The sequence below is a fragment of the Pituophis catenifer genome, unplaced genomic scaffold (genome assembly GCF_029215685.1).
Source record: "Pituophis catenifer annectens isolate HBS135680 unplaced genomic scaffold, rPitCat1.0.hap2 SCAF_16, whole genome shotgun sequence".
In the NCBI taxonomy this organism is placed as follows: domain Eukaryota; kingdom Metazoa; phylum Chordata; class Lepidosauria; order Squamata; family Colubridae; genus Pituophis; species Pituophis catenifer.
The window spans coordinates 16164492-16187675 of NW_027256896.1; the positions used below are offsets into that span (position 1 = coordinate 16164492).

The 23184-nt window shown below is 43.5% G+C and overlaps 1 protein-coding gene across 2 annotated transcripts; it reads right to left on the reverse strand.

The window, feature by feature from the left end:
- Nucleotides 1–741: 741 nt before the first annotated feature.
- RAC1 (Rac family small GTPase 1) lies at nt 742–22057 on the reverse strand. Of its 2 annotated transcripts, none has more exons than XM_070955359.1 (6): nt 21813–21943; nt 12995–13066; nt 11042–11159; nt 5110–5172; nt 4186–4349; nt 742–2901 (listed from the first exon to the last, which is right to left on the reverse strand). In XM_070955359.1, exons 1-6 carry the CDS (start codon nt 21845–21847, stop codon nt 2673–2675), a joined length of 681 nt encoding a protein of 226 aa, XP_070811460.1. In that variant the 5' UTR covers nt 21848–21943; the 3' UTR covers nt 742–2672. The 2 variants fall into 2 exon arrangements, with proteins under 2 accessions (XP_070811460.1, XP_070811459.1); XM_070955358.1 differs by having other exon boundaries at nt 2682–2901; nt 4190–4349; nt 21813–22057.
- Between the last annotated feature and the right edge of the window lie 1127 nt (nt 22058–23184).

The following is a 23184-nucleotide window of genomic DNA, read 5'->3' on the forward strand; positions in this document are numbered from 1 at the left end:
ATAAGACCTCACCAGAAAATAAGCCCTAATGCATCTTTTGGAGCAAAAATTAATATAAGACCTGGTCTTATTTTGGGGGGAAACATGGTATAAAGAAAATGCCAGCATATGGGTAGTCCTTGACATATGACAATTGAACCCAAAACGTTACGTTGCTAAGACTCTTAATTTTTCCCCATCTTATGACCTTTCTTGCCACAGTTGTTAAGTGAAACACTGCTGTTGTTGTTAAGTTAGTAACACAAATGTTAAGTAAACGTAGCTTCCCCGTTGACTTTCCTTGTCAGGAGGTCGCAAAAGTGGATCACGTGACCTCGGGACGCTGCAACCATCATAAATAGGAGTCAGTTGCCCAAGTGTCCGGATCTCCATCATTTGATCATGATTCGCAATGGTCGCAGGAAAAAATGGTCCTAAGCCACTTTTTCAGTGCCACTGTAATTTCCAACGGTCACTAAATGGACTTTTGTAAGTGGAGGATTACCTGTAGGGTGTTTTTTTTCTTAAATTAGGAAGCAAGAAAAACAAAACCAGAGTGGGTTAAGAGGCAGGGAAACAAGCCACAGTACCAAGCTCCAGTCCCGTTGCGCCCAACCCGTTGTACACAACCGGCACAAAGAATTTTAACCCCACGAGGTGGTTAAATTCCCATCCCTGGGGGATAAAACTCCTGCGACAGGATGGCACGTTTGACACGCACACACCAATGCAACTCAACGGAGTCGAAACTCTAAACTCGGGTGTGGTTTAAGAATTTATTAAGTCATACATGCAAAACAGACCGCTAACTTGCATTACCAAAAAAGATCCAATGTAAAAACTTCACAATCTTGCAAACTCCCATTTATATATATTTATATTTTTATATATATGTTTTCTCAGGTTTTCGCGGGTGTTTGTATGTAGGTCTTTGGTTATTCGGGTCTTCTCCCACGTAAAATTGGAAGTGTCTTGGCGACGTTTCGACGAAGTCTCATTCGTCATCTTCAGGCTGGTGTTCTCGGCTTCGTGCTTCCAGGAGCAATGTGAGATCGCAGCTGTCTCTTCCTTTTAACTGCTAGTGGAGGTGTGAGCTGATTGGGTGGGAACTTGGCTGTGTTCTGATTGGGTGGAGGTGTGTTCTGATTGGTTTTATATATATATGTATATATTTGTTCTAGTGATTGAAAGGGGGTTGTCGGGGGGGGGGGGGAGGGAAATCAACGTATTCTTGCCAGCATCTGACGTACAGAACCTCACAGGCCTGATTTACCGTTATTAGACCGGGTTCCTGGAAACGGTTAAAACGAGCCATGTCGGGGTTAGTAAAATTAATACAGCTTCAGGATACCTGGCAGATAAGAGAGACATTAGCCGGAGGGAAAAAAGGAGGAGTGAAATATTTAAAATGGAAAAAGTGGTCGATCAGCTGCTCTTGATTTTTTACACCAAATTTATCTTCAGGACTGAAGAAAGCCTTTTAAACCAGAGGTCTCCAACCTTGGCAACTTTAAGCCTGGTGGACTGCAACTCCCAGAATTCCCCAGCCAGCTTTGCTGGCTGGGGAATTCTGGGAGTTGCAGTCCACCAGGCTTAAAGTTGCCAAGGTTGGAGACCCCTGGTTTAAACCATGTACATAATTAGGAGGGGAGAAATAAGACAGGTGGCTACATTTGACTATCTTATCCAAAAAAATAAGTGGCTAATACAATTTTTTTTAAAAAAAATGCTTTAAAATACAAATTAATATTGCTCAGGAGGAGATTCTATAAGAAAAGCATCCAGCAAGAACATGTGGGAGAGGGGGGACCAGCTCAAAATTAATAAGAAGCTTAAAAGTCCCACCAGAATGATATGAAGGAATACTCTAGAAAAAACTCCAACCTGCTGTTCAGCTTGTTCGATTAGCTGCAGGAGGGAGGATTCCTTTTGTGGGTTTTTTTTTACATCGTACAAGAGAGAGAGAGAGAAAAAAAATCTCTCTTCGGTTTTAAACTAGCGCGTTAACAATGTAGTGTAAATTTTGATCTTTTTACAGTGTCAAAATACTGTCTGGCCGTTTCCGTTAACCAAGTCAGTCGTCTTTCCTCCAAGAAAATAGTTATTCTGCCGTGAAGGGAGACAAATACATTTCGAGAGAAAAAAAATAGCTTTAATCACAGACCTTAGTAGATTTGAGATATATATATATATATATATTTTTAAAAAAGGGAAGGGGTTAATCTGGAGTTGTCAATTATTGCATTTGTTCAAGCATGAAAAGATGGGTGTGAAGAAGCTGTCGGATGAACGAGTGCATTTTTAGACAGCAATGGGGTTGGTTTTTTTATCTTCCTGGGAAAACCCAGATTAAAGTGTTGCAACTGCTAATAAAACGTTAGTATTTTTTAAAAGACACCTGCCTGACTTTGTAAGAAAAAAGAAAAAAAAAAAGACAGGTCTGGTGGCTTCACGTAACAAAGCACAGCAATCCAAGAGGAGTAAGGAGCAGAAAGTTTGGCAACAGTTGATTGATTAAGCGGAGCGAAAAAGGGGTGGGGTGGGGTGGGGAAATAAGGCCTTTATATGAGTTTGTCTTTAAAAAAAAAGGAAAAAGGAGAAGGAAGGAAGAAGCTAATTTTTTTAAACAAAGGGAAATATGTAAGAGGTCTTGTTTAAGATAACCTGAAAGGGGGGGGGACAACCAATTTTTTTTAAACAAACAAAATGCAGGAATGCTCCGTTATTCCAAGCAAAGCACAAAAGGTTTTTTTTGGGGAGGGGGTGAGGGTTGGGGAGAGCAGAAGCGGCATTAGAGCAGCAGGCATTTTCTCTTCCTCTTCTTGACTGGAGGGGGGCACAGGACGGCTCGGATGGCTTCGTCGAAGACTGTCTTGAGGCCCCGCTGCGTCAGCGCTGAGCATTCTAGGTATTTGACTGCCCCTGCAAAAAAAGGGAAAACCAGTTGGCTAGAGGAATAACACCAAATCCCCAAATCCTAAAATTAAAAAGCAGCAGCGGCAGCGGCATTCCTGGCAATAGGAGAACACGGAGACTACAATGTGCAGCCTCACAAAAGGATTTAAATACCGCTGTGAAACGCTGGAGCCTTTGCTGCCGAGCAGCTGACTGGTGATTGGGTCGGCCTCCTGGAATACTGCCGATCAGCTGTTCTAGGCGGCGGGGATCACTGCCACCGCCGATTGCTGCTGATCGCCGCCATTTGGTGGCAGCGATCCCCACCGCCTAGAGCAGCTGATCGGCAGTATTCCAGGAGGCAGATCGAGTCACCAGTCAGCTGCTTGGCAGTGAAGGCTCCAGTGTTCCCCGCCGGTGGCAGCAGCTCAGCTCTGTTGAGCAGTGGTGGGCGCAACGGAGCAGAGCCCTGACGAGCCGCGTGCTGGGGCTGCAATAACGTGCTGAAGCTGACCAGGCTGTTTGCTGCAAGGACGCTAGCCAAATGAATACTGGATGGATTCTGGGAGGCAGAGGCAGATTTTTTCCCCCCCGTTTTCGTCCTCTAAAGCTAATGTGCGTCTTATGGTCCGATGCGTCTTATCGTGCGAAAAATACAGTATCTCATTTCTTCTGTCTGTCTATCAATCTTCTCTCTTTCTCTCATCTGTCTTCTATCAATCCATCTCATCTATCATTTATCTAATTTATCAAGCAAATTATCATACATTTTCCTCTTATTTATCAGCAGCAGCTGGATTGAGGGCAGACGCCACCTCTCTCCCTTGTTCTCTGCTTTCTACCTGTTGAATCTTTCTTTTTTTTGGTAATCATGTAAGTTGTATTTCTTGCTGTCCTCTTTTATTCTATTATTTTACTTCTGTTCACGCTCTTTTCATTTCTTTTTTATTGTTTGTAAGCCGCCTAGATTAACCCCGTGGCGAGATAAGTGGCAAATAAATTTAACAAATACATAAATCTATCCATCATCTATCGCCCTATCTATCATTTTTTTTCTCATCTATCTATCTGTCTCATCTAACATGTATCTATTTATTTAACTCTGTATTTCATATATCTATCATCTCAATTTTATCTTATTTCTTTAAAAGGTATGGACTCCCAACTCCCAGAATTCCTGGCTGGGGAATTGGAATTCTGGGAGTTGAAGTCTACACTTCTTCTTAAAAGTTGCTAAGCTTGGAAAACGCTGCTCTACAGTCTCTCAATCCAAAGAGACTCTAAAAATAGCCCTCCGAACGGGCCAAAGACTTACCGATCTCCTTTGCCATGGCAAGGCCTTGTGGGTAGGTGATCGGCGTCAGCTTCTTCTCCTTCAGTTTTTCGATAGTGTCTTTGTCATCTCGGAGATCAAGTTTGGTTCCCACTAGGATGATGGGGGTATTGGGGCAGTGGTGTCGCACCTCTGGATACCACTGCAGAAAAAAAGGGGGGGAAAAATATCAAATTGTTCTGCCTGGAAAATCAACACTGTCAAAACAGATACAAAGCCAACTTCCCACCAATGAGCCAAACTCTTAAGGCCGTGATGGCAAACCTATGGCACTCGTGCCCAAAGTGGCACATGAAGCCAGTCTTGTCTGTTTGTCTTCCAGGTTTCTGGCACGCATGCACACGCGATGATCAGCTGTCCTCCACGCGTGTGGCAGTGCCGAAAACTGGTGTGCGCATGCACGCCGGCCAGCTGATCATCTGGCGCACATGCGCGCTAGAACCCGGAAGTTTAGCTTTTCCAGAGCGCGACCCAGGTGAGCGTGTGTGTGCGATGTTTCTGCGCAACCTTTTCAGCACTCAGTGCTGAAAAGGTTTGCCATCACTGTCTTAAGGCGTGTCTACTAACAGGGCACACCACTGCTTCAAAAAAAATAATAATAAGCCCACATGTAAACAAAAGGAAACAGAACAACAAGCAGAGTTCAGAGCTGTATTTCACTATGAGCTTGACTGACAGTCCATGACAAGAAAAATAACTTTTGCCACTGGCTTTTACCTTTAATGTTAAACAGTTTGGCAAGCAGGATACCGGTTCCATTCCCAAAACAATTTCCAACATTTATAAAAGCCACATTTTGCTATTCACTGAACTCCTTGGCCGATTCATTTTTCTGCTATTAATAGCCTAGGGTCTCTCTTAAAAGGAGGGGAGGAGAAACAATAACGATGTTTTTTACTCACCTTTGCACGGACATTTTCGAAGGATGCTGGGCTCACAAGGGAAAAGCAAATTAAGAACACATCCTGCAAAACAACATCAACAGAATCTCAGTCTCCAGGGGTTTTGATGAGGTTTTCACATAACCAAGCTCCACTGATGAGTTCTAATTACCAAGAAAGAGTAATTTTGGGCTGGCAGGATAGAATATGTCAAAATTATGCTTCTTTGGCATTCAAAATGGTATTAAACACTAGCAGACAAGAAATGCTACAAGAATGAAAGGACCCACCAAATGGGTGACTTAGTCCTTTACCCTATTCCACATGAGTTTCTGTCTTAAAAAGTTACTGATTCCTTCTCTACTGCACAGATTTTTATTCATTTATTTCCCACCTTTATTATTTTAATAACTCAAGGCAGCTAGCATAGCTAATGCTCCTCCTTCCTCCTCCTATTTTCCCCACCACGACATTCCTGTAAAGTGGGCTGGGCTGAGAGAGAGGCCCAAAGTCACCCAGCTGGCTTTCATGCCTAAGGCAGGACTAGAACTCACAGTCTCCTAGTGATTGGCCCAAAGTTACCCACCTGGCTTTCATGCCTAAAGCAAGACTAGAACTCACAGTCTCCTGGTTTCTAGCCTGGTGCCTTCACCACTAAACCAAACTGCATTTGGGCTGTACGCTGTATTAAATCACATTCAGTTAGTCGCCCTCACTTCGATGTTCTATAAAATGTCAGCCACTAAGCCAATATACAACTTCAAGTTTTCTTTAACGCCACCTGCAACTTGAAAGGAAAATAATCTCCCAACATTTGCTCCAGGCCAAATCCGTGATTAGCCCACCGTTCACAAACACCATTTCTCAAACATCAAAAATCCCCCTAGGCCTACACCACGTCTTCCCCTGCACATCGACAGCTGGGCTGTTACCAATCAAGAAAACCCTCCGGCGTGTTAGTTGATTTGAGCTGCAGCTCTAGGCCGACGGAGAGGTCAGCTCCTGAGGCCTTCCCAGTTAAGCATTTGCAAACATAATTAACCATGCATCCAGATAAATGGGTGGAAAATTGGTGGAAAGCATGCATGCTCCCATAGGTCCCCACAGCACCTCGCTGGCTGGCTAGGTGACTCCTGCCCAGACCATCTCCTACCCATCATTCCCAGCCCCTTTGAAGGAAGTGGCTTTTGTAAAGGCTTGGATTTAACTGCTTGTTCAGGAACAATTACCTAGAGCAGGGGTGTCTAACTGTGGCAATTTTAAGACCTATGGATTCCCCCAGCCAGCAGAGTTGAAGTCCGCAGATCTTAAAGTGGCCAAAGATGGAGGCCCCTGACTTAAAGAGTGGCCGGAAGGTGCCGGAGGAGAGGAAGCCAAGTTTTAGGGCTGCAGAAGCGGCAAAGAGGAAGACACAGGGCACCGAAAAGCGCTTGGAACGTAATGGATGAAAGCGTTACATACGCAGAGTGGCTGCCGTTTCCCACTGGGACTTAAATCCTTACCATTCGTTCTTTCAACCTAGTGATAGCACGAGACAATTTGGGTTAATGTTAGGAGACGTTGGAAAAGACGCTCTTTGCGCATTGGAGGAAAGCGGGCGCGATTTTCCCAAGATAAATTTACGGCTTCGGAATGGCAAGGGATCGGAACTTAGGACTGAAGTGGGCCACGGTTTTACTTTCAAATTCCTCTGGTTGTGGAAAACTAGACCAGAGAGGAACTGATTTGAGCCTCAACTTTTCTGCAGGGAAGACTTCCTACATGAACGGAGTATTTCCAACATTTAATGTGACTTGTATATTGTCCATTGGGCTCCTTTCTGGTAAACCCTGTATGTGTGTTTGTGTGTGTGTATGTGTACGTATGCAAATGTGTGACCGTTTCTGGGGGGATTCCCCCCCCCACAGGTACCTGCTTCTGAAATTTAATACAACTTTTACCAAACCTCTTTACAAAGAGATTACAAAACTTTCTAACAGCTGGAGGCACCTAAGATCCTTCTCCAGTAACATCTGGCTCAAGGTACCACCTTATCCTGAGGTTATGTGTTTCTGCGGGGAGAAGCTAAGATAACTAGTTACACAATGTGGAGAGAGGGACCTTACAATATTAAAAGTGTGTGAATGCAGCCTTGATTCCCAGGAAGGAGAGGCTGGCCTTCCAGAGAAGCAAGAGACAAAGCAGTTCAGATAGTGTGTGAGAGAAAGACAACTCCTCCTTAATTTCCCAGGGTATATGCTTGGTGTAACTCTGGCAATTTTAAGCCCTGTGGACTTCAATTCCCAGAATTCCCCAGCCAGCCAAATCCCATCTAAGATCTACGGCAATATATGCTGCTTTTGGTAGAGTTGCTTGTTTCGGTTGTTGCTGGCTGGGGAATTCCGGGAGTTGAAGTCCACAGGTCTTAAAAGTTGCCGAGGTTAGTCACTCCTGCTTTTTGGGATTGGTAGCAGGGACGTGGTGGCTCAGTGGCTAAGACGCTGAGCTTGTCGATCGAAAGGTCGGCAGTTCAGCGGTTCGAATCCATAGTGCTGCATAACGGGGTGAGCTCCCATGACTTGTCCCAGCTTCTGCCAACCTAGCAGTTCAAAAGCAGGTAAAAAAATGCAAGTAGAAAAATAGGGACCACCTCTGGTGGGAAGGGAACAGCGTTCCGTGAGCCTTTGGCGTTGAGTCATGCCGGCCACATGACCATGGAGACGTCTTCGGACAGCGCTGGCTCTGAAACGGAGATGAGCACTGCCCTCTAGAGTCGGGAACGACTAGCACATACGTGCGAGGGGAACCTTTGCCTTTACCTTACCAGGTTTTAGTCTGGCAAGATTCTGCTAAAAGATGAGGCACAATATAAAGACGCTGGCTTAGCAGAATGACAATGTGTTTTTCTTGGTTTTCGGAGCCCAACACATTTTCAGCAATCTTAGAAAACAACCGTGGCTGGCAAGTTATTCAACTCTCCTTTGTTTTTGAGCCTATTAACAAAGGAGAACGGGAAAGGCACCACAATGGCTCCTGCGTGGTTTCCACACTCCGCTACACTTCGGAGGTGTGCTTTCCCCCTCATTTGATTGCTGTCCCAGATAAATCCCATTTCTCTGGAACAAAGAAGTCTTTTTTTTTCTTTTCTGGCAGTTTTTGTTGGAAGCAGTGAAGCCGTCAACAAAGGGCTCTGTCGAACTCGCTCTTCCGCAAAGCCAAAGCAGGTCACAAGAAACTTGACTTGTACGTGTAAAACGGTTAGTGAGCAAGCGAAGAAGGAGGAAAGAAATGTTCAGAGAACTGAACAGTTGAGCATTTTCACTGGAGGGGTGGCAAAGGGGGGGGGGGAAATCAATTGAAGAGCCAGGAAAGGACCTCAATCTCTTTGTGGGAAGTGTGTTAATTATTTTGGTGAGTTTTGAGAAGAATAAGCTTTGGGCCAAAGCCATAAGGAGAAGCAGGAAGAAATACCTGGATCACAGGTGCACGGTTTGGCCCATTTTGACAGAGAAACAAAATATTATGACTCATACAAGTCACATTAAATTCAGGGTATTTCTAGAACAGCTTCACTGAACATTGGAGGACAAACCTTGATGACCATAAAGGTGTTAAATATGTGTGTGTCTTTTGTGTGTGTAAGAACACGCTTTGAGGCACAGGGTTAGCTGATCAATTGTTTGTGTGTGCTTTTGCTTTGGTTGAGAGTTTACAGGTGGGCAGTTCCTAAATTTGACAGATAAAATGAAAACGGTTCTTGAATTTATCTAATTGCCACCAAGTTTTGGAAAAACACACTTTTCGCATAACAAGGACTCAGGGGTGGGCTTCAAAAATTTTAGCAAGGGGTTCTTTGCCCAATTGCTGGATAGGTGTGGCTATGGTGGGCGTGGCCTAGTTGGCCTCCTGCACCACAAGGGGGGCTCCGGAGGCTTTTCTCAAAAACCTTCCGGCCTTCTTGAACTTCTGTTAGGCCCGTTTTTCGTCCTCTCTGAGCCTCCGCGCATGTCCTGCACTTACCTGCATCTAAAACAGGCTGCATGGGGACTCCTGGGAGGGGTGGGGCAGGCCAGCCAGGAGTGGGATTTGGGGGTTCTCCGAACTGCACAGAAGCTTAGCTAGAGGTTCTCCCGAACCCCTGCGACCCCCAGCAGCCCACCCCCTGCAAGGACTCCCTTAACTTGCCATGGTGATGTGGGAAAACCCAAAACACTAGCTAGTTTCTCACTTTAAAAGACTTTTTTTAAAAAAAGAACTATGCAGTAAAGAGACTTTTATACTGTAAATCCCGCTAGTTTGAAAGCAAATAGATCAGGGGCCTCCAAGACCTGTGGACTTCAACTCCCAGAATTCCCCAGCCAGCATGCGCTGGCTGGGGAATTCTGGGAGTAGAAAGTCCACAAGTCTCCACGTTGCCAAAGTTGGAGAACCCTAAAGTAGATAACTCCAGTTCCTCCTCCTCCTCTTCCTCCTCCCTCTTAAATCCCAGAATGAAGAGATGGGAGCCAACAGGGCATCAATCTGCATCACACAAGTCAGCTGTCAATAAAACCTCGCTCGGAATGCTGCCGTTTAAAACAATTCAAGTCATCTCATTTTGGTGTCATCCGGTAGAGATTACCTAATAGATTCATTTAATGTAGGGCCTCGGTCACCATTCCTCTCTCAAAGCCAACATTGTCCTTAGCAATGGGAGTGTCGGATTGGGCCTGAATAGCCAGAACAAAGCCGGATTTTTTGAGCAAAACAGTGTTGATGAAACTCTTTGGCCTCCTCCAAGGGCAGATATGATGGATCACTGGGTCTTTTTCTGTTGTTAAGTTTTCTATGTTTCCTAGATCTATTAATCCACCGGAATCCGATTTTGCTTACGTTCTGGGCACAATAATACAGGTAACCCTTGACGTATGACCACAATTGAGTCCAAATTTATATTGCTAAGTGAGAAGTTTATTGAGTTTTGCCCCGTTTTATGACTTTTCTTGCCACATTGGTTAAAGTGAATCATTGCAGGTGTTAAATTAGGAACAGGGTTGGGAAAGTGAATCTGGTTTCCTCATTGTCAGGTGGTCACAAAATGTGATCACAGGACACTGCAACCGTCATAACTATGAACCAGTCGTCAAGCATCCGAATTGTAAATCATGTGATCACGGGGATGCTGCAACGGTCGTAAGTCTGAAAAAAATGGGCGTAAGTCACTCTGAGTGCCGTGGTTAACTTCAAACGGTCACTAAACAAACTGTTGTAAATTGAGGACTACCTGTACTGTGGCTATCCGGCGTGGCCTATGGTCCAACGCTAAATTAAAGCCTTAAATAGGTCAGCTGTGGGGTCAATGGACAATTTTGTTGGAGGGAACTAGAGAGGAATTCAGGACGGGCTGAAAAAATGGTTAGGAAGAAGCAATTCAGGACAGCAAAGAGAGAGAAAGCAATCACATGAAAAGGGAAGCTGCTCGTTCCAAGCCCTTGAATGTTAAAGATTAAAATTTCTGACGTTTTACTGGAAACTCCACAAATCCCAGAATCGCACCAGGCTGCTGGGAGTAGGAGAGAGAATGGTTTGAGCACAAGACTTATGGCTCGCGTAGGGCAGGAAGGATTTACCAGAGGTGACTTGGGAACTACGACGCCGGTTTGCAAGGGACTGTGGCAGTGAGTTAGTTCAGGGCCCCCCAGCCTCTGGGCCCTGAACTCGTACTGGGCCGTGGCCTGTTGGGAACCGGGCCGCACAAGCAACGGGCGAGTGAGCAAAGCTTTATCTGGCCATGTGGGGGAATCTAGGTTGTGCGTGAAACCATCTCCTCCCCACAGGTCTGTGGAAAAAATTGTCTTCCACAAAACCAGTGGTGCCAGAAAGGTTGAGGGACCGATGGGTTAGTTCATTTTAGGTTAGAGCTAGAAGCTTCTCTGACTGCCAGCAAGCCTGTAAGAAGAAGAGGCGGCCGACTCTGCCAGCGTGTAAAGCTTACTGTTTGTGGGTAAGACAATGGGCGTAGTCTGTCGTAGTCTTCTTGTCCAGCGGTATCCCACAAGCCCAGGTTGACCGGCTTCCCATCCACCATCACATTGGCAGAGTAGTTGTCAAATCTGCCAGGGAACATGAAACCATTAGCACCTTCTTACCCACGCTCGACCGTTCTGCTTGAAACAGAAAAGAAATGAAATCTCGATCTAGCAAGGATGATGTTACTCAGAAACAATGAGACGTCTGCAAGAAAACAAGCAAGCTCAGAGAGCACCAAGGAGCCCTTAATGTCAACTTTGGGTTGCAATGATAAGGCTCATTTTTTATATATATAAAAAGTGTTTTTATTTTTCAATTACAAAGATAAACATTCCATCTTTCCTTATGCAGTGCGTCGACTGGGTATAAACATCTCTGTGCGACATCGTTCCTCATTTGCCACATCTTTCACATTAACATTATTTCTCTAAACTTAATATTTTGATATATTAAACAATTAACCATTTTCTTAATAACTTCTAGTAATAATACCATATTAACATCAAACATCATTATTCACATCGTAGATATACTAACATTTTTCATCTTATTTATCTCTCTATCTTAATATATTTTCTACTTATTCTTTGGTCTTCTTCATTTCCAAACACCTTTTTTATTCTCCAACCAGTGATAAAATACTTCCTTATGATATAATATTCAGTTTGCTCTTTCTCCTTAATTGCTAATGTTAATCTGTTCATTTCTGCACATTCTAATATTTTCCTTATCACCTTCTCATCAATGGGAATCTCTCTACTTTTCCAATGTTGTGCAAATACAATTCTAGCTGCGGTTAATACATAAATAATTAAATATACATTCTCTTTACAATAAATTTCAGGTAAAATTCCTAGCAGAAATATTTCTGGTTTCAATAAGGCTCATTTAAGATGATAGAAGTACTGTTTATTATGGTTTAGCCTACTTCGAAGGGCGATTGTGCTTTAGGTTTTTATCTGTGCTGAAGAAAATTGGAGGGGTTTTTTTTCCTATAGCTTTTTTCTCTCTTTGTCAGGCCTCATGTTTGCTTTTTCCCTACCCATCCTTTTCTTCTTTTCAGTTTTGTTTGTTTTTAAATTACTTTTCTAAACCTTAACAAAAAAACCCCAGCGCATTCTCTTCAAAGCCAGCTCAGGTTTTGGGCTGTACATGCAGTTTAAAACAACAGCTCTGTAAGAGATTTAAGCCCAAGTAAGAAACACAGTTTCTCCTTTAAATGATAAAATGAAAAGAAACCGTGACATTTTAAAAGATTAGTAATTTTATATTTTCAAAGTTGACTCTGGTCCGTGAAATCTTGTGTCTTTCAGAGGCTGAAGTCTTGTTCCCTTCTCCCTACAAGGTTTTTTTTTAATTTCTCCAAAAACTGGCAATGTGCTTCTGTAATTCAACATTGTGATATTTCTGCGTTTTTTTTTTAAAAAAGTACTTTATTATAGTAACCTGCAATATTAATTTAAATGAATGCAGAATTATTTCAATGTCTTAAAATGGTGCAAGTATTTCAGCACACGGGGCCCACGGCACAGGAAACCTCTCCCAAATGAGTTATGTTAAAACAAATGATAACAATGTTGGATTTCAGTCAACAGATGCTGCTCAAGAATCCTCAGGCATTGCAAACTTCTGGCATGCTATTTTTATTATTATTATTTTATAATTTATATTTTTTTTTGCGAATTACTCAGAGTCATGGGGAGTTAGGTGGGGAGCAAACTGAATAAATAAAATAAGTGCTAATTTTCCAGAGATGGAGAGCAATTGCAAAGATACTTATTCTGTAACCCCCCAAAAAAATTTGTGACAAAAATACTACTTAAAAGCACAGCTCCTCCATTATAAAGCAACCCAATCAAGTCTCTTTAAGATCTTTTTAACACTTAAAAAATGATCAAAAGAAAAATTAAGTACTCACACAGTTGGTATATATTCTCCAGGAAATGCATTGGTTGTGTAACTGATGAGTAGGCATGTTTTACCTACAGCACTGTGAAAGAGAAGGGGAAAAAAAATCACCATAAGAAATTATTCATGTGATGGAGATAACCAGGAAGCCATTCAGCGGAGAAAATTAGCTGTTTATGAGTACTTGAATTTAAACAAGATAAATCTAATCCTTTAACTGCAATATATTTATGATTTATTTCTGCCAAGTTAGATAAAGGATTCAAAGTCTTTAAAATTCATACTTGGCTGAACTCATACTTCAGATATACCTTCCTTACAGACTGCTAATTTGCAGACCGGACATGCTAGCTTTCCACAAACATGTCACAAACTGACACTTGATTTTGTGAATTTTCTGGAAACACACAGATGGCCGTTATAGAGAACTGGATACTGGGTGGAGCTCTTAAATCTTTCTGCAATGTTCATTCAAAGTTCTGAAGCCAGAATTTGTCATCCCAGCTCTGGGTTATTAGACCATTTTAATTTTCTTAACCTAACTGGTGGACTGTGATTTCTGGGATTTGAAAAGCTCGTGCAAGTCAGTTTTTAAAGCAAAATGTCTCGTTTTGAAAGAATAGTTACTTCCTGTGAGGCGTGTGGGCTCGAGTGACTTAGCTGTGCCGTTGCTGTGCATTTAAAGCTGTGAAACCTAAATTAATGGAACAAGTGGCATTTCGTGTGGCAGGGAGAAAAGAGCCTCACCACAGGGAGAAGCGTATCAGCACAGACTTAAGAAAAACACCCACAAGCACACAACAGTTTTAGGAGAATGGAGGTTTCTGGAGCTTTTCACTTTTCAAGCCAGAGGGGACTGAATTCAAGTAGGGTCTCATGAATTGGTTCACTTCTCGGGGTAGCGAAAGAAGAAACAATGGAAAGAGAACACTTGGGCTATTTTCATCAACCAATCCTACAGAGGCCGGGCCAAAGTCCTCTTGAATGCACTGTGAACGCACCAGAGCCCTAATTGTACCACTCGGCGTGGACTTTCGAATGACATCATTGTTTTAAAGTAATGGATTGACACAAGTTTCCTTTTTTAAAATTATTTTTTTTCCCTCAGTTAAAATGAGAGAAAAGCACGCCTAGGAATTCAAACCCGAGATCTCTGATACAGGAACTGATGGCACTAAAATGAGTTCTTTTCTGTAATTGCATCCATTGCTTTCCTGTCCTAATAAAAATTGGATTTTTCAGCTGTCCTGGAGAAAAAAAAAAACCCATTTCCACATCCAGATAATGTCACTCCCCCCCCCCCTTTTTTTTTTTTTTGGCTGTGGGTGGAAATTCTTAATTCATTCTGGCATGACTACAAGGCAGCCAGGAGATTTACTTCAAAATAAAAAAATAAAAAATTGCTAGAAGCTTTGAAAGTGTTTGATTGCCGGAGGAGGAGGATAGGTGGGAGGGGGTGTTTTAAGCAGAACAATAAAAGGTACATATATCTCCTTCTGATATTTAGTTGCAGAAGAGATTATTTGTAGCTCGGGGTTGAAAACTGTCCTTGGTGCCTCTCTGAAGTTGTTTTCTTGCAAACGTTTCATTACCCAACTAGGTAACATCATCAGTGCGAGAGGGGAATCGGGTTTGCAGTTTTTTTATCCTCCTAACATTGATGATGCTGCCTACCGTAATTGGGAAACGTCTGCAAGAAAACAACCTCAGAGAGCATCAAGGACCCCATAAAGTGTACCGGACTATATAGAATTCAAATTAGAATTTTTTTATTGGCCAAGTCTGACTGGACACACAAGGAATTTGTCTTGGTGCATACGCTCTCAGTGTACATAAAAGAAAAGATATATTGTAGGTTTCACCAGTATCCAATGAATATGGATTTCCTTCTGTAGCTTTCACTGGAGGACCTGTTCTTCTTGCCTTGGTTTTAAGATGCTACCTCTTGCTCTGAGATTATTACACTTTTACTCATAATACCAAAATCAGCAATATCGTCAGTAAATAAACGCAGATTCTTTTCTCCTTCAACCTCTTAACATTTTTTGAGTAGTAAATCGGTCTCAAGGTTTCCTACAAGTATAATAACCGGGTCCTTGAAGCCTCCTCAGTGGTCGTGCAGCACAGGTCCAGGAAGAGAAAGAAATACCCACAAGAACAAAGGCATTTGTTTTAATTCGAAATATCCCGTCTTCTAAGCTTGCCGGCTTTCAGCCTGATGAGTCAGCGCTGTACTCTGGCTCCAAGATGAAAAGTTTGATTTACCTAGAGATTCTGTCATCAGCCTCCGGTTCAAGTAAACAGGCGGCTTCTTAGGGAAGCCAAGTTTATTTCAGAGAAAAAAACGATGCTGGATGCATTAACTAGTCCAAGCCCAGAAGAGCTGCACACAAGCCAGAAAAATGCAGAAATACAGAATATTGGCTTGTTTAATTCTGCAGAGGTTTTTTTTTTTTTTTGCCCTGATCTGGAGCTTGGGGAGAAAAAACAGGCTGATTCTGGAATTTCCACAGCCCTTATTTATCGATCTATTTTCCTGGGGACAGAAAATTGCATCGCGCCCCTTCAGAAAACAGGCACCCGTTGCTTACTTCAACAATTCACATTCTAGGCCTAACCTAATTCCCGTCGATATGCACGGGACCTGAATTCTCATCATCCACAGCCATTTCAGCCAATGGTTAGGCTAGCTGGAAGTTAATGGGAGCTGCAATCAGCACAAATGGATGGTGCTAATCTGGGAGCGAATGTTCTGGCTTCCACATTGTCTAAAGATGCGCGCTGGGATACCGCATCAGCTCATGAACCACAATAAAAAGCTGACTGCAGCTTGCACATTTGCACAGGAGACAGTGGAGGCTCAAAAAAGGAAGGAAAAAACAAACTCGGGACTGAACAAGCCATGGAGGGCTATAGGTAGTCCTCGACTTACAACCGTTCAAAGTTACAATGGCACTGAAAAAAAGGGGACTTAGAACTGTTTTTCACACTCAAGACCATTGCAGGGTCACATGATCAAAATTCAGATGCTTGGCAACTGGCTCATAGTTATGATGGTGGCAGCGTCCCCGGGGGGTGGGGGGGAATCCCCTTTTGCCACCTTTTGATGAACAAAATCAATAGGGAAGCCAGATTCACTTAACAACCGGGTACGTAACTCATCAACTGCAGTGATTCACTTAACAAATGGAGGCAAGGGTGGTCGGAAAATGGAGCACAACTCACTTAACAAGTGTCTCAACCTGACGACAGAAATTCTGGGCTCAATTGTGGTCATAAACCGAGGACTACCTGCATTCACTTCGAAACCCCAGCAGGACGAGCAGCAGCTAATCTGCAAAGCAGAGTTAATGATACACCGCTGGCCAGTGTGATTTTCTGATTTTCCCTTTGCAGGACAGCTAAGAAAATTCCCCTCTTTTGTGTTTGCACCCAGGGTTTTATTTCTGAGGTGGGGGAGGAAGAGAGAGAACAGGAAAGGCCGGTCATATATCAAAAACCTCATTTCCTGGAGTAGGAGAGCACGTCAGCTTCTCAGCAAACACAAGAATCACAGGAGGGAGTGGATGCTGTATAAATCAGCTTTAAATTACCACTGCTCATCGGCCTAAAAGTTGTGGGAAACTTTTTAAAGTCATTGTCTTGGAGCAATCTGGGGGAAGAGAGGAGGTCTCCGCTGTTGTGAGGGGCTGGGAGACAAACATGAGGAGGGTGTCATAAAAGCTGCTCCTGGCACATCTGGTTCCAATCGGTGCAGGGAAAGGAAGCAAAAGGGCGTCTCTAAGTAAATAGTTGGGTGTTCTTTCCATTATCATTTTTCCTGTTTCACCTATTAGGTCATGATGCCAAGAAGAAGGAGGACATGGGGGCCCAGAGCCTCGATTTCTGATTTTGGCAATACTTTACACAAAGCTTTAGAGAGGGTCAGGAATTACCCAAGCAACATCTAGTTCATCTTTTTTAATTTCTCAGAACAGAGTCCACAGCTCTGGACTCTGCAATGGTGGAAGGCAGGGAATCCACAAGGCAGCGTTTCCCAACCTTGGCAATGTCCAAGCATATGGACTTCAAATCCCAGAATTTCACAGTCTGCAGAGCCGTTGCTGAGAATTCTGGGAGCTGAAGCTGAACCTTGAATTTGCCATGATTGTTCGGAAGCATTACGTTGAGAGTGTTTTTAGATTCCTGAAATCCCACCATTGATCTATCTACATGCTGAGCTAATCCTCCTTAAAGAATACTAGAATTTGGGGGGATAATTTATATTCCACATTATCAAACCCCAAATACTTTTAAATTGTATTCAGTTTACTGGGAGTGCTGTTGATTGGTATACTTAATAGCCGAACATGAGCAAAACCAAAAATGCTAACAACCAGAAACAGATGGCATTAGAAACAATGACTCCTGCTATTGCAAAACCTGCTTATTGGTCATAAAATCTGTGAATTGCAAGGTTTAAGTCTGATAAGGAAGTTTTTATTTTATCCCAGTTTCATTCATAAAGCAAGATTGTTCAAACGGTCCCAAACTCTTCAAGTTACACATTATAATCAGCAAAGATATTATGGTATAAAATAATGCATAAACACTAAAGTAATAATACACAATAATTGTTTAGCGATGCATTTCCCCTGGGAAACAAAAGCCGCACAGTCCAAAGAACTAAATTTTGTGCACCGCTTTCTCCCATGATCAACTGCAGCAAATTTAACAAAGAAAATATCTGGTAAATCCTTCTCCACTCTCAAGCCAAATCAAGAGTCAATAAAGGCAGGGCTAGAAAAATATTTTAAATATTTGAGAACTAGCATCATAGTTACAATGCTATCCAGAGCTATTTAAAAAAAAAACTTAAATTTTAGGCATCATTATTTCATTTTAGAGGTGTGGATGCCCAGCCATCTGGAGGATTTGTGAAAGTCATCTGGATCCCTCTGGAAAAAAATTTAAAAAAACCAAAAACTTCTGCTTTCCAAAATTCAAAATTCTGAAATGAAGAAATTAAAAACTAAGCCACATTTTCAATGCCTGAATGGCACCATTTCCTCATTCTCAAAGGTAAGTGGCTACTGAAATTTAGGCAGATTGTGGATAAGGTTTCAGGGAAATTTCAGAGTTCAAAATAAATAAAGGCTTGACTCACTATGTTAATATTTAGGTTGTGCATAACTACCTCTGTAAAATAGAACATCCACAACTAATCTCACCATGATCCCCCTTAATAAAAAGGAGTGTTCATCTTACTACAGTTCATTTCTTTCCTTTTTCAAACTGATTCATCTCAAAAGGCTCCATGCAGGAAGCACAACTTCTCCAAAAATATTTTGGGCACGGGCCAGTTGCTCAAAAGGTCTAGCTTCTTTTTAAAGATAGCTAAAAATAGTCTTAAAATAACTCCAGACTTTGGGGGGAAAAAAAGAAATGTTTCTTTTGTTAACCACAAAACAAAGCGAAGTTTCGTATTGGGGTACTACCGAAGAAAGGCAAAAGACAAAACAAAACACAGCACAGCACACAATAGCAGTCACTAAAATGTTGAGACTTCACCCCAAGGATTAGGGATTCTGCCCAAGACACACTTCAATGAAATCTACACAACTCCACTGTTTAAGCATTCCAAAGCCTCAGCTGCTTTGATAACTTTTCAGGGGAAAAAAATCTACCCGTCTTTACAAAAGCCAACTATCCTTATATCTCGGGACATTTACACTGTGTCCACGTAAACTCTGGGATTGTCATAGAAAAAAAAAAGCTATTTTTAAAGAAACAACTGTAGAACAGGTCTCTGTTTTCCCATTTTAACTCATTCCCAGCTTAGAGAACAAAGAAAGCAAGCCAGGAATCTATTGAGAAACTGCCCCACAGCAAAAGACAAAAGTTTAACCCTTATCTTACAATTCAAGGAGTGCCTTAGGCTTCACTTATTAAAATCGACTTGATCAGGACAATTGAAATGTACTCATATGATGCCTAAGGAAACCATAAATCAGGATCAGGGGAAGGAAGAGAAAAGAATAACAGGCAGCCCTTGACTTATGACCACAATTGAGCCCCCCCCCTTTTTTTGTTGCCGACTGAGCTAATTGTTAAGGGAGTTTTGCCTCATTTTACGACCTTTCTCGTTAAATGAATCACTACAGTTCCTTAAACTAGTAACACGGTGGTTAAGTGACTCTGGTTTCCCCCAATTGACTTTGCTTCTCAGGTGGTCACAAAAGGGGATCACGTGATTCTGGAGCATGACAACGGTCATAAATGTGAGTCTGCTGTCAAACGTCCGGATGTAAATCACATGACCATGGGGATGCTGCAACAGTCATCAGCATGAAAAGGGTTGTAACTCACTTTTTTTCAGTGCCTTTGTAACTTTGAACAGTCACTAAGCGAGCTGTTGCAAGTCGAGGACTACCTGTAATGCTTCAAATGTAGCCAAACCTGAACACAATGCATGCTTATTGCACTTGGGAATCAGCCCCACTGAAACACACTTATCCGGCAGACAAGTCTACCTAGTTTAACAAAGCTTTATGTAAAGTCTAGGTAGATTTGCCCCGGGCTATTTAGTAACTCAGAGAGAAGTCCCAGCTCCCAGGAACAAATTGCAGAGATATCTGGGCTGCAATCTTGCATAGATGACGGAACAAGCTTCAATTAATCGGGTAGTAATGAGACAGGATTTGGAGCCGGGAGACTTAAAGCAGTCAAACTTATCCTAACTCTCCCAAGCAGCCTTCCTAACTTGGCACTGTGAGCTGGGCTGGCCTGTAGTCCCCCACCGGCCCCACCCAGCGCAATTTTATTATATCTCATTATTGTAAATTAAATGCCAAAAATTGTAATCCAACCCGAACAAAGAACACCCCATTGGAGAAGGCTGCCAAAAAAAAAAAAAAAAAAAGAGCAGACAATTAAAGAAACATAAAAAGTTCTACATTTCTGGCATTTCTTGTAGCTAAAGGTTTAATTTAAAAAAAAAGAGAAAGGAATGGAAACTCAAGCAAAAGGATACCCTTCACAAGCTAATGGAAACCCCACAAAAATTGGGGATGGAGAAGATCAAAGCACAGCCAGTAAAATAAAATTATCCAGAGTTCTTGAGAATCACGGGACACACCCCTTCAATAAAGACATCCCTTTTAAATCCATTTCCAAATCTTCCTGGCAAATATGTCCATACGTTCCCCTGCCCATCTGGCAATTTTCTTTACCTTCTTTCTCCCTCCTCCCAAAATTGCTTCTCCCACCCCCCCAAAAAGCTAACTGGTCTTTCTTGATTTTTTTTCTTCTCTCTGAAAACGTATCCCTTCTCATCCAAGAAGCTTCTTCAGTTCAGTTCAGCAGAACAAGAAGAACCTTCTTGGATGAAGATTTCTTTATTTCAAAAGATTTTTTTTTAAAAAAAAGAAACCAAGAAAGCCCAGTTACCTTTTGGAAGAGGAGAAGAGAAGAGAAAAAAGGAAAGGAGAGGAAAGAAGAGAAGAGAAGAGAAGAGAAGAGAAGAGAAGAGAAGAGAAGAGAAGAGAAGAGAAGAGAAGAGAAAAAAGGAAAGGAAAGGAAAGGAAAGGAAAGGAGAGGAGAGGAAAGAAGAGAAGAGAAAAAAGGAACGGAGATGAAAGGAAAGAAGAGAAGAGAGGAGAGGAGAGGAGAGGAGAGGAGAGGAGAGGAGAAGAGAAGAGAAGAGAAGAGAAGAGAAGAGAAGAGAAGAGAAGAGAAGAGAAGAGAAGAGAAAAAAGGAAAGGAAAGGAAAGGAAAGGAAAGGAGAGGAGAGGAGAGGAAAGAAGAGAAGAGAAAAAAGGAACGGAGATGAAAGGAAAGAAGAGAAGAGAAGAGAAGAGAAGAGAAGAGAAGAGAAGAGAAGAGAAAAAAGGAGAGGAGAAGAGAGGAGAGGAGAGGAGAGGAGAGGAGAGGAGAAGAGAGGAGAGGAGAGGAAAAGAAAGAAGAGAAAAGAAAAAAGGAAGGGAGGGGAGGGAAAGGAAAGGAGAGGAAAGAAGAGAAAAAAGGAAAGGGAAGGGGGGAAGGGAAGGAGAGGAAAGAAAAGAAGAGAAGAGAAAAAAAGAAAGGGGAGGGGAGGGGAGGAAAAAAGAGAGGAAAGGAAAGGGGGAAAGGGGAAGGGAGGGAAGGAGAGGAAAGGAAAGGAAAGGAAAAAGAGAAGAGAAAAAAGGAAAGGGGAGGGGAGGGAAAGAAAAGGAGAGGAGAGGAAAGAAGAGAAAGAAGGAAAGGGACGGGAAGGGGGAAGGGAAGGAGGAAAGAAAAGAAGAGAAAAAAGAAAAGGGGAGGAAAGAAGAGAAGAAAGGAAAGCAAAGAGGAGGGAAGGGAAAGAGAAAAAAGAAAAAAACACTTTTGGGACAACCATGACTTGGACGATGGAAGAATCCCCATGCACTCCCAGACCTAAAATCGACTTAAAATAAAGACTACCCTATCCAAAACCATACCCACCTACCCACCCCTCCTGGGAAGATTAAAGATTTTTGCTCTCCATGGCGGCTCCCCAGCCCATTTAAACACCCACCCACCCACCCCCGCCCCTTTTAAAGCCCATATTTTCCTCTATGGGGAAAGAGGATAATATTCCATCCTCACCTCTCTTGAGAGAGGAGAAACACCCCCTCACACTCACCCCCATTCCCTTCAGGGTCCATATTCAGGCCTGGGGCTTGGATTCTCCTCACCCCCCACCCCCACCACTCCTGCCAGGCTGGACTCCGACTCCCATAAGGCGCAGCCAAAGCTTTCCCTCAGCTCCGTGAGGGGGGGTGGGGAGGGGAGATGGTGGTCGACGCGAGTGAAGGGGAAGGGAGGGGGGGGCCTTCGGCAGGACTCACCCGTCGCCCACCACCACACACTTGATGGCCTGCATCGGGGCGGCTGCTCGGGTCGGGTGCGAGGAGAGAAAGGAAAAGGCCCCCTCAGCGGCCTCGGCTGTCTCTCGGCCTTCGCGGTTTAGCGCCGCTTTCCCCTGGAAAAAGGAACCGCAAGGAAGGCCCGGCTGAGGAGAAGCAGCGTCGGCGGCGGCGGCGGGAGCTGAGGAGGCAACGGCCACCACCCAAAGCGCGGGGCGGGCGACTGAGGCGAGCGCGGAGGAAACCGGAAGCGGCCGCTCCACTCACTTCCGGCCGCCAGCGAGCGAGCGCGCGACCGCCCCTCCTACCTCCTCCTCCTCCCCCCTCCTCTCGGCCCCGCCTTCTTCCGGAAGGCTTTCGAACGCCCGATGGGGGGGGGAAGAGAGAGAGAGAGGGGGCGGAGTCGAGGCGCTTCGGGAGCTTCCGACGCCCTCTTCGGCCACGCCCGGCCCCCCCTGAAGAACGAAGAGGTTCGGGAAGACTCGGGTTGGAACGCTTCTCCTCGGATTTCGGCTCTTCGGTTCCATCCGTCGATCTTCGCGCCGCGGCGACGCCTTTTCCTTTTTCCGCTAATGGGGGGCTTCGGGTTCTTTTGGTCGCACGGGGGCGCCACGTTGGCGGTCTTTCCGTGCCAGAGTTATGAAAAGTAAGGGAAAAAAGCAGGAGAAAAGAAAGGCGGTTGGTTATCCCGCTCAGCCTTTTGTTTGATCTTTATTTACTTGTCCTTTCTCTTCACCCCAGAGTTCAGTAACAGTAGCGTGGGAAGGGGACCTTGGAGGTCATCTAGTCCAACCCCCTGCTCTAGGGGAATAGCCATTGCAATGGTTACTTTTTCCTATGACAAAGCAAGCTACGGAAAATGAATTTCTGGAATTGGGGTTGAAGTTGAACCCAGGTTTTGAACTAAGGCACACTAAGGGGACGCAGAGTTTATGAACCTTGGTGTTAAGTGGATAACATGATGCCGCTTCCAAGTTTGGTATTGAAACGTCTGCAAGAAAAACCACCAGGCTCAGCACCAAGGATCCTATAATTCTCTTCCTCCTCCTCCTCTCTGCAAAAGCCCACTTCCTTCTAGCACTGATGATGTTACCTAGTATGGTAATAAAATGTCTGCAGGAATGCCACCAAACTCAGCACCAAGGACATCATAGTTTTCTTCTTCTTCTTCTTCTTCTTCTTCTTCTTCTTCTTCTTCTTCTTCTTCTTCTTCTTCTTCTTCTTCTTCTTCTTCTTCTTCTTCTTCTTCTTCTTCCTCTTCTTCTTCTCCTTCTCATTCTTCTCATTCTTCTTCCTCCTCCTCCTCCTCCACCCTCTCTTCTAGCACTGATGTTACCTAGTTTGGTAATAAAAT

Bases quoted from the DNA above. Each gene is read 5' to 3' on its own strand.
- RAC1 (XM_070955359.1), bottom strand. From the start codon at position 21,847: ATGCAGGCCATCAAGTGTGTGGTGGTGGGCGACGG. The intron at 13,067-21,812 runs GTGAGTCCTGCC...TCTCTTTCACAG, and splicing joins TGTGTGGTGGTGGGCGACGG to TGCTGTAGGTAAAACATGCC. The intron at 2,902-4,185 runs GTCTTTGGCCCG...CTTTTTTTGCAG, and splicing joins ATGGCAAAGGAGATCGGTAA to GGGCAGTCAAATACCTAGAA.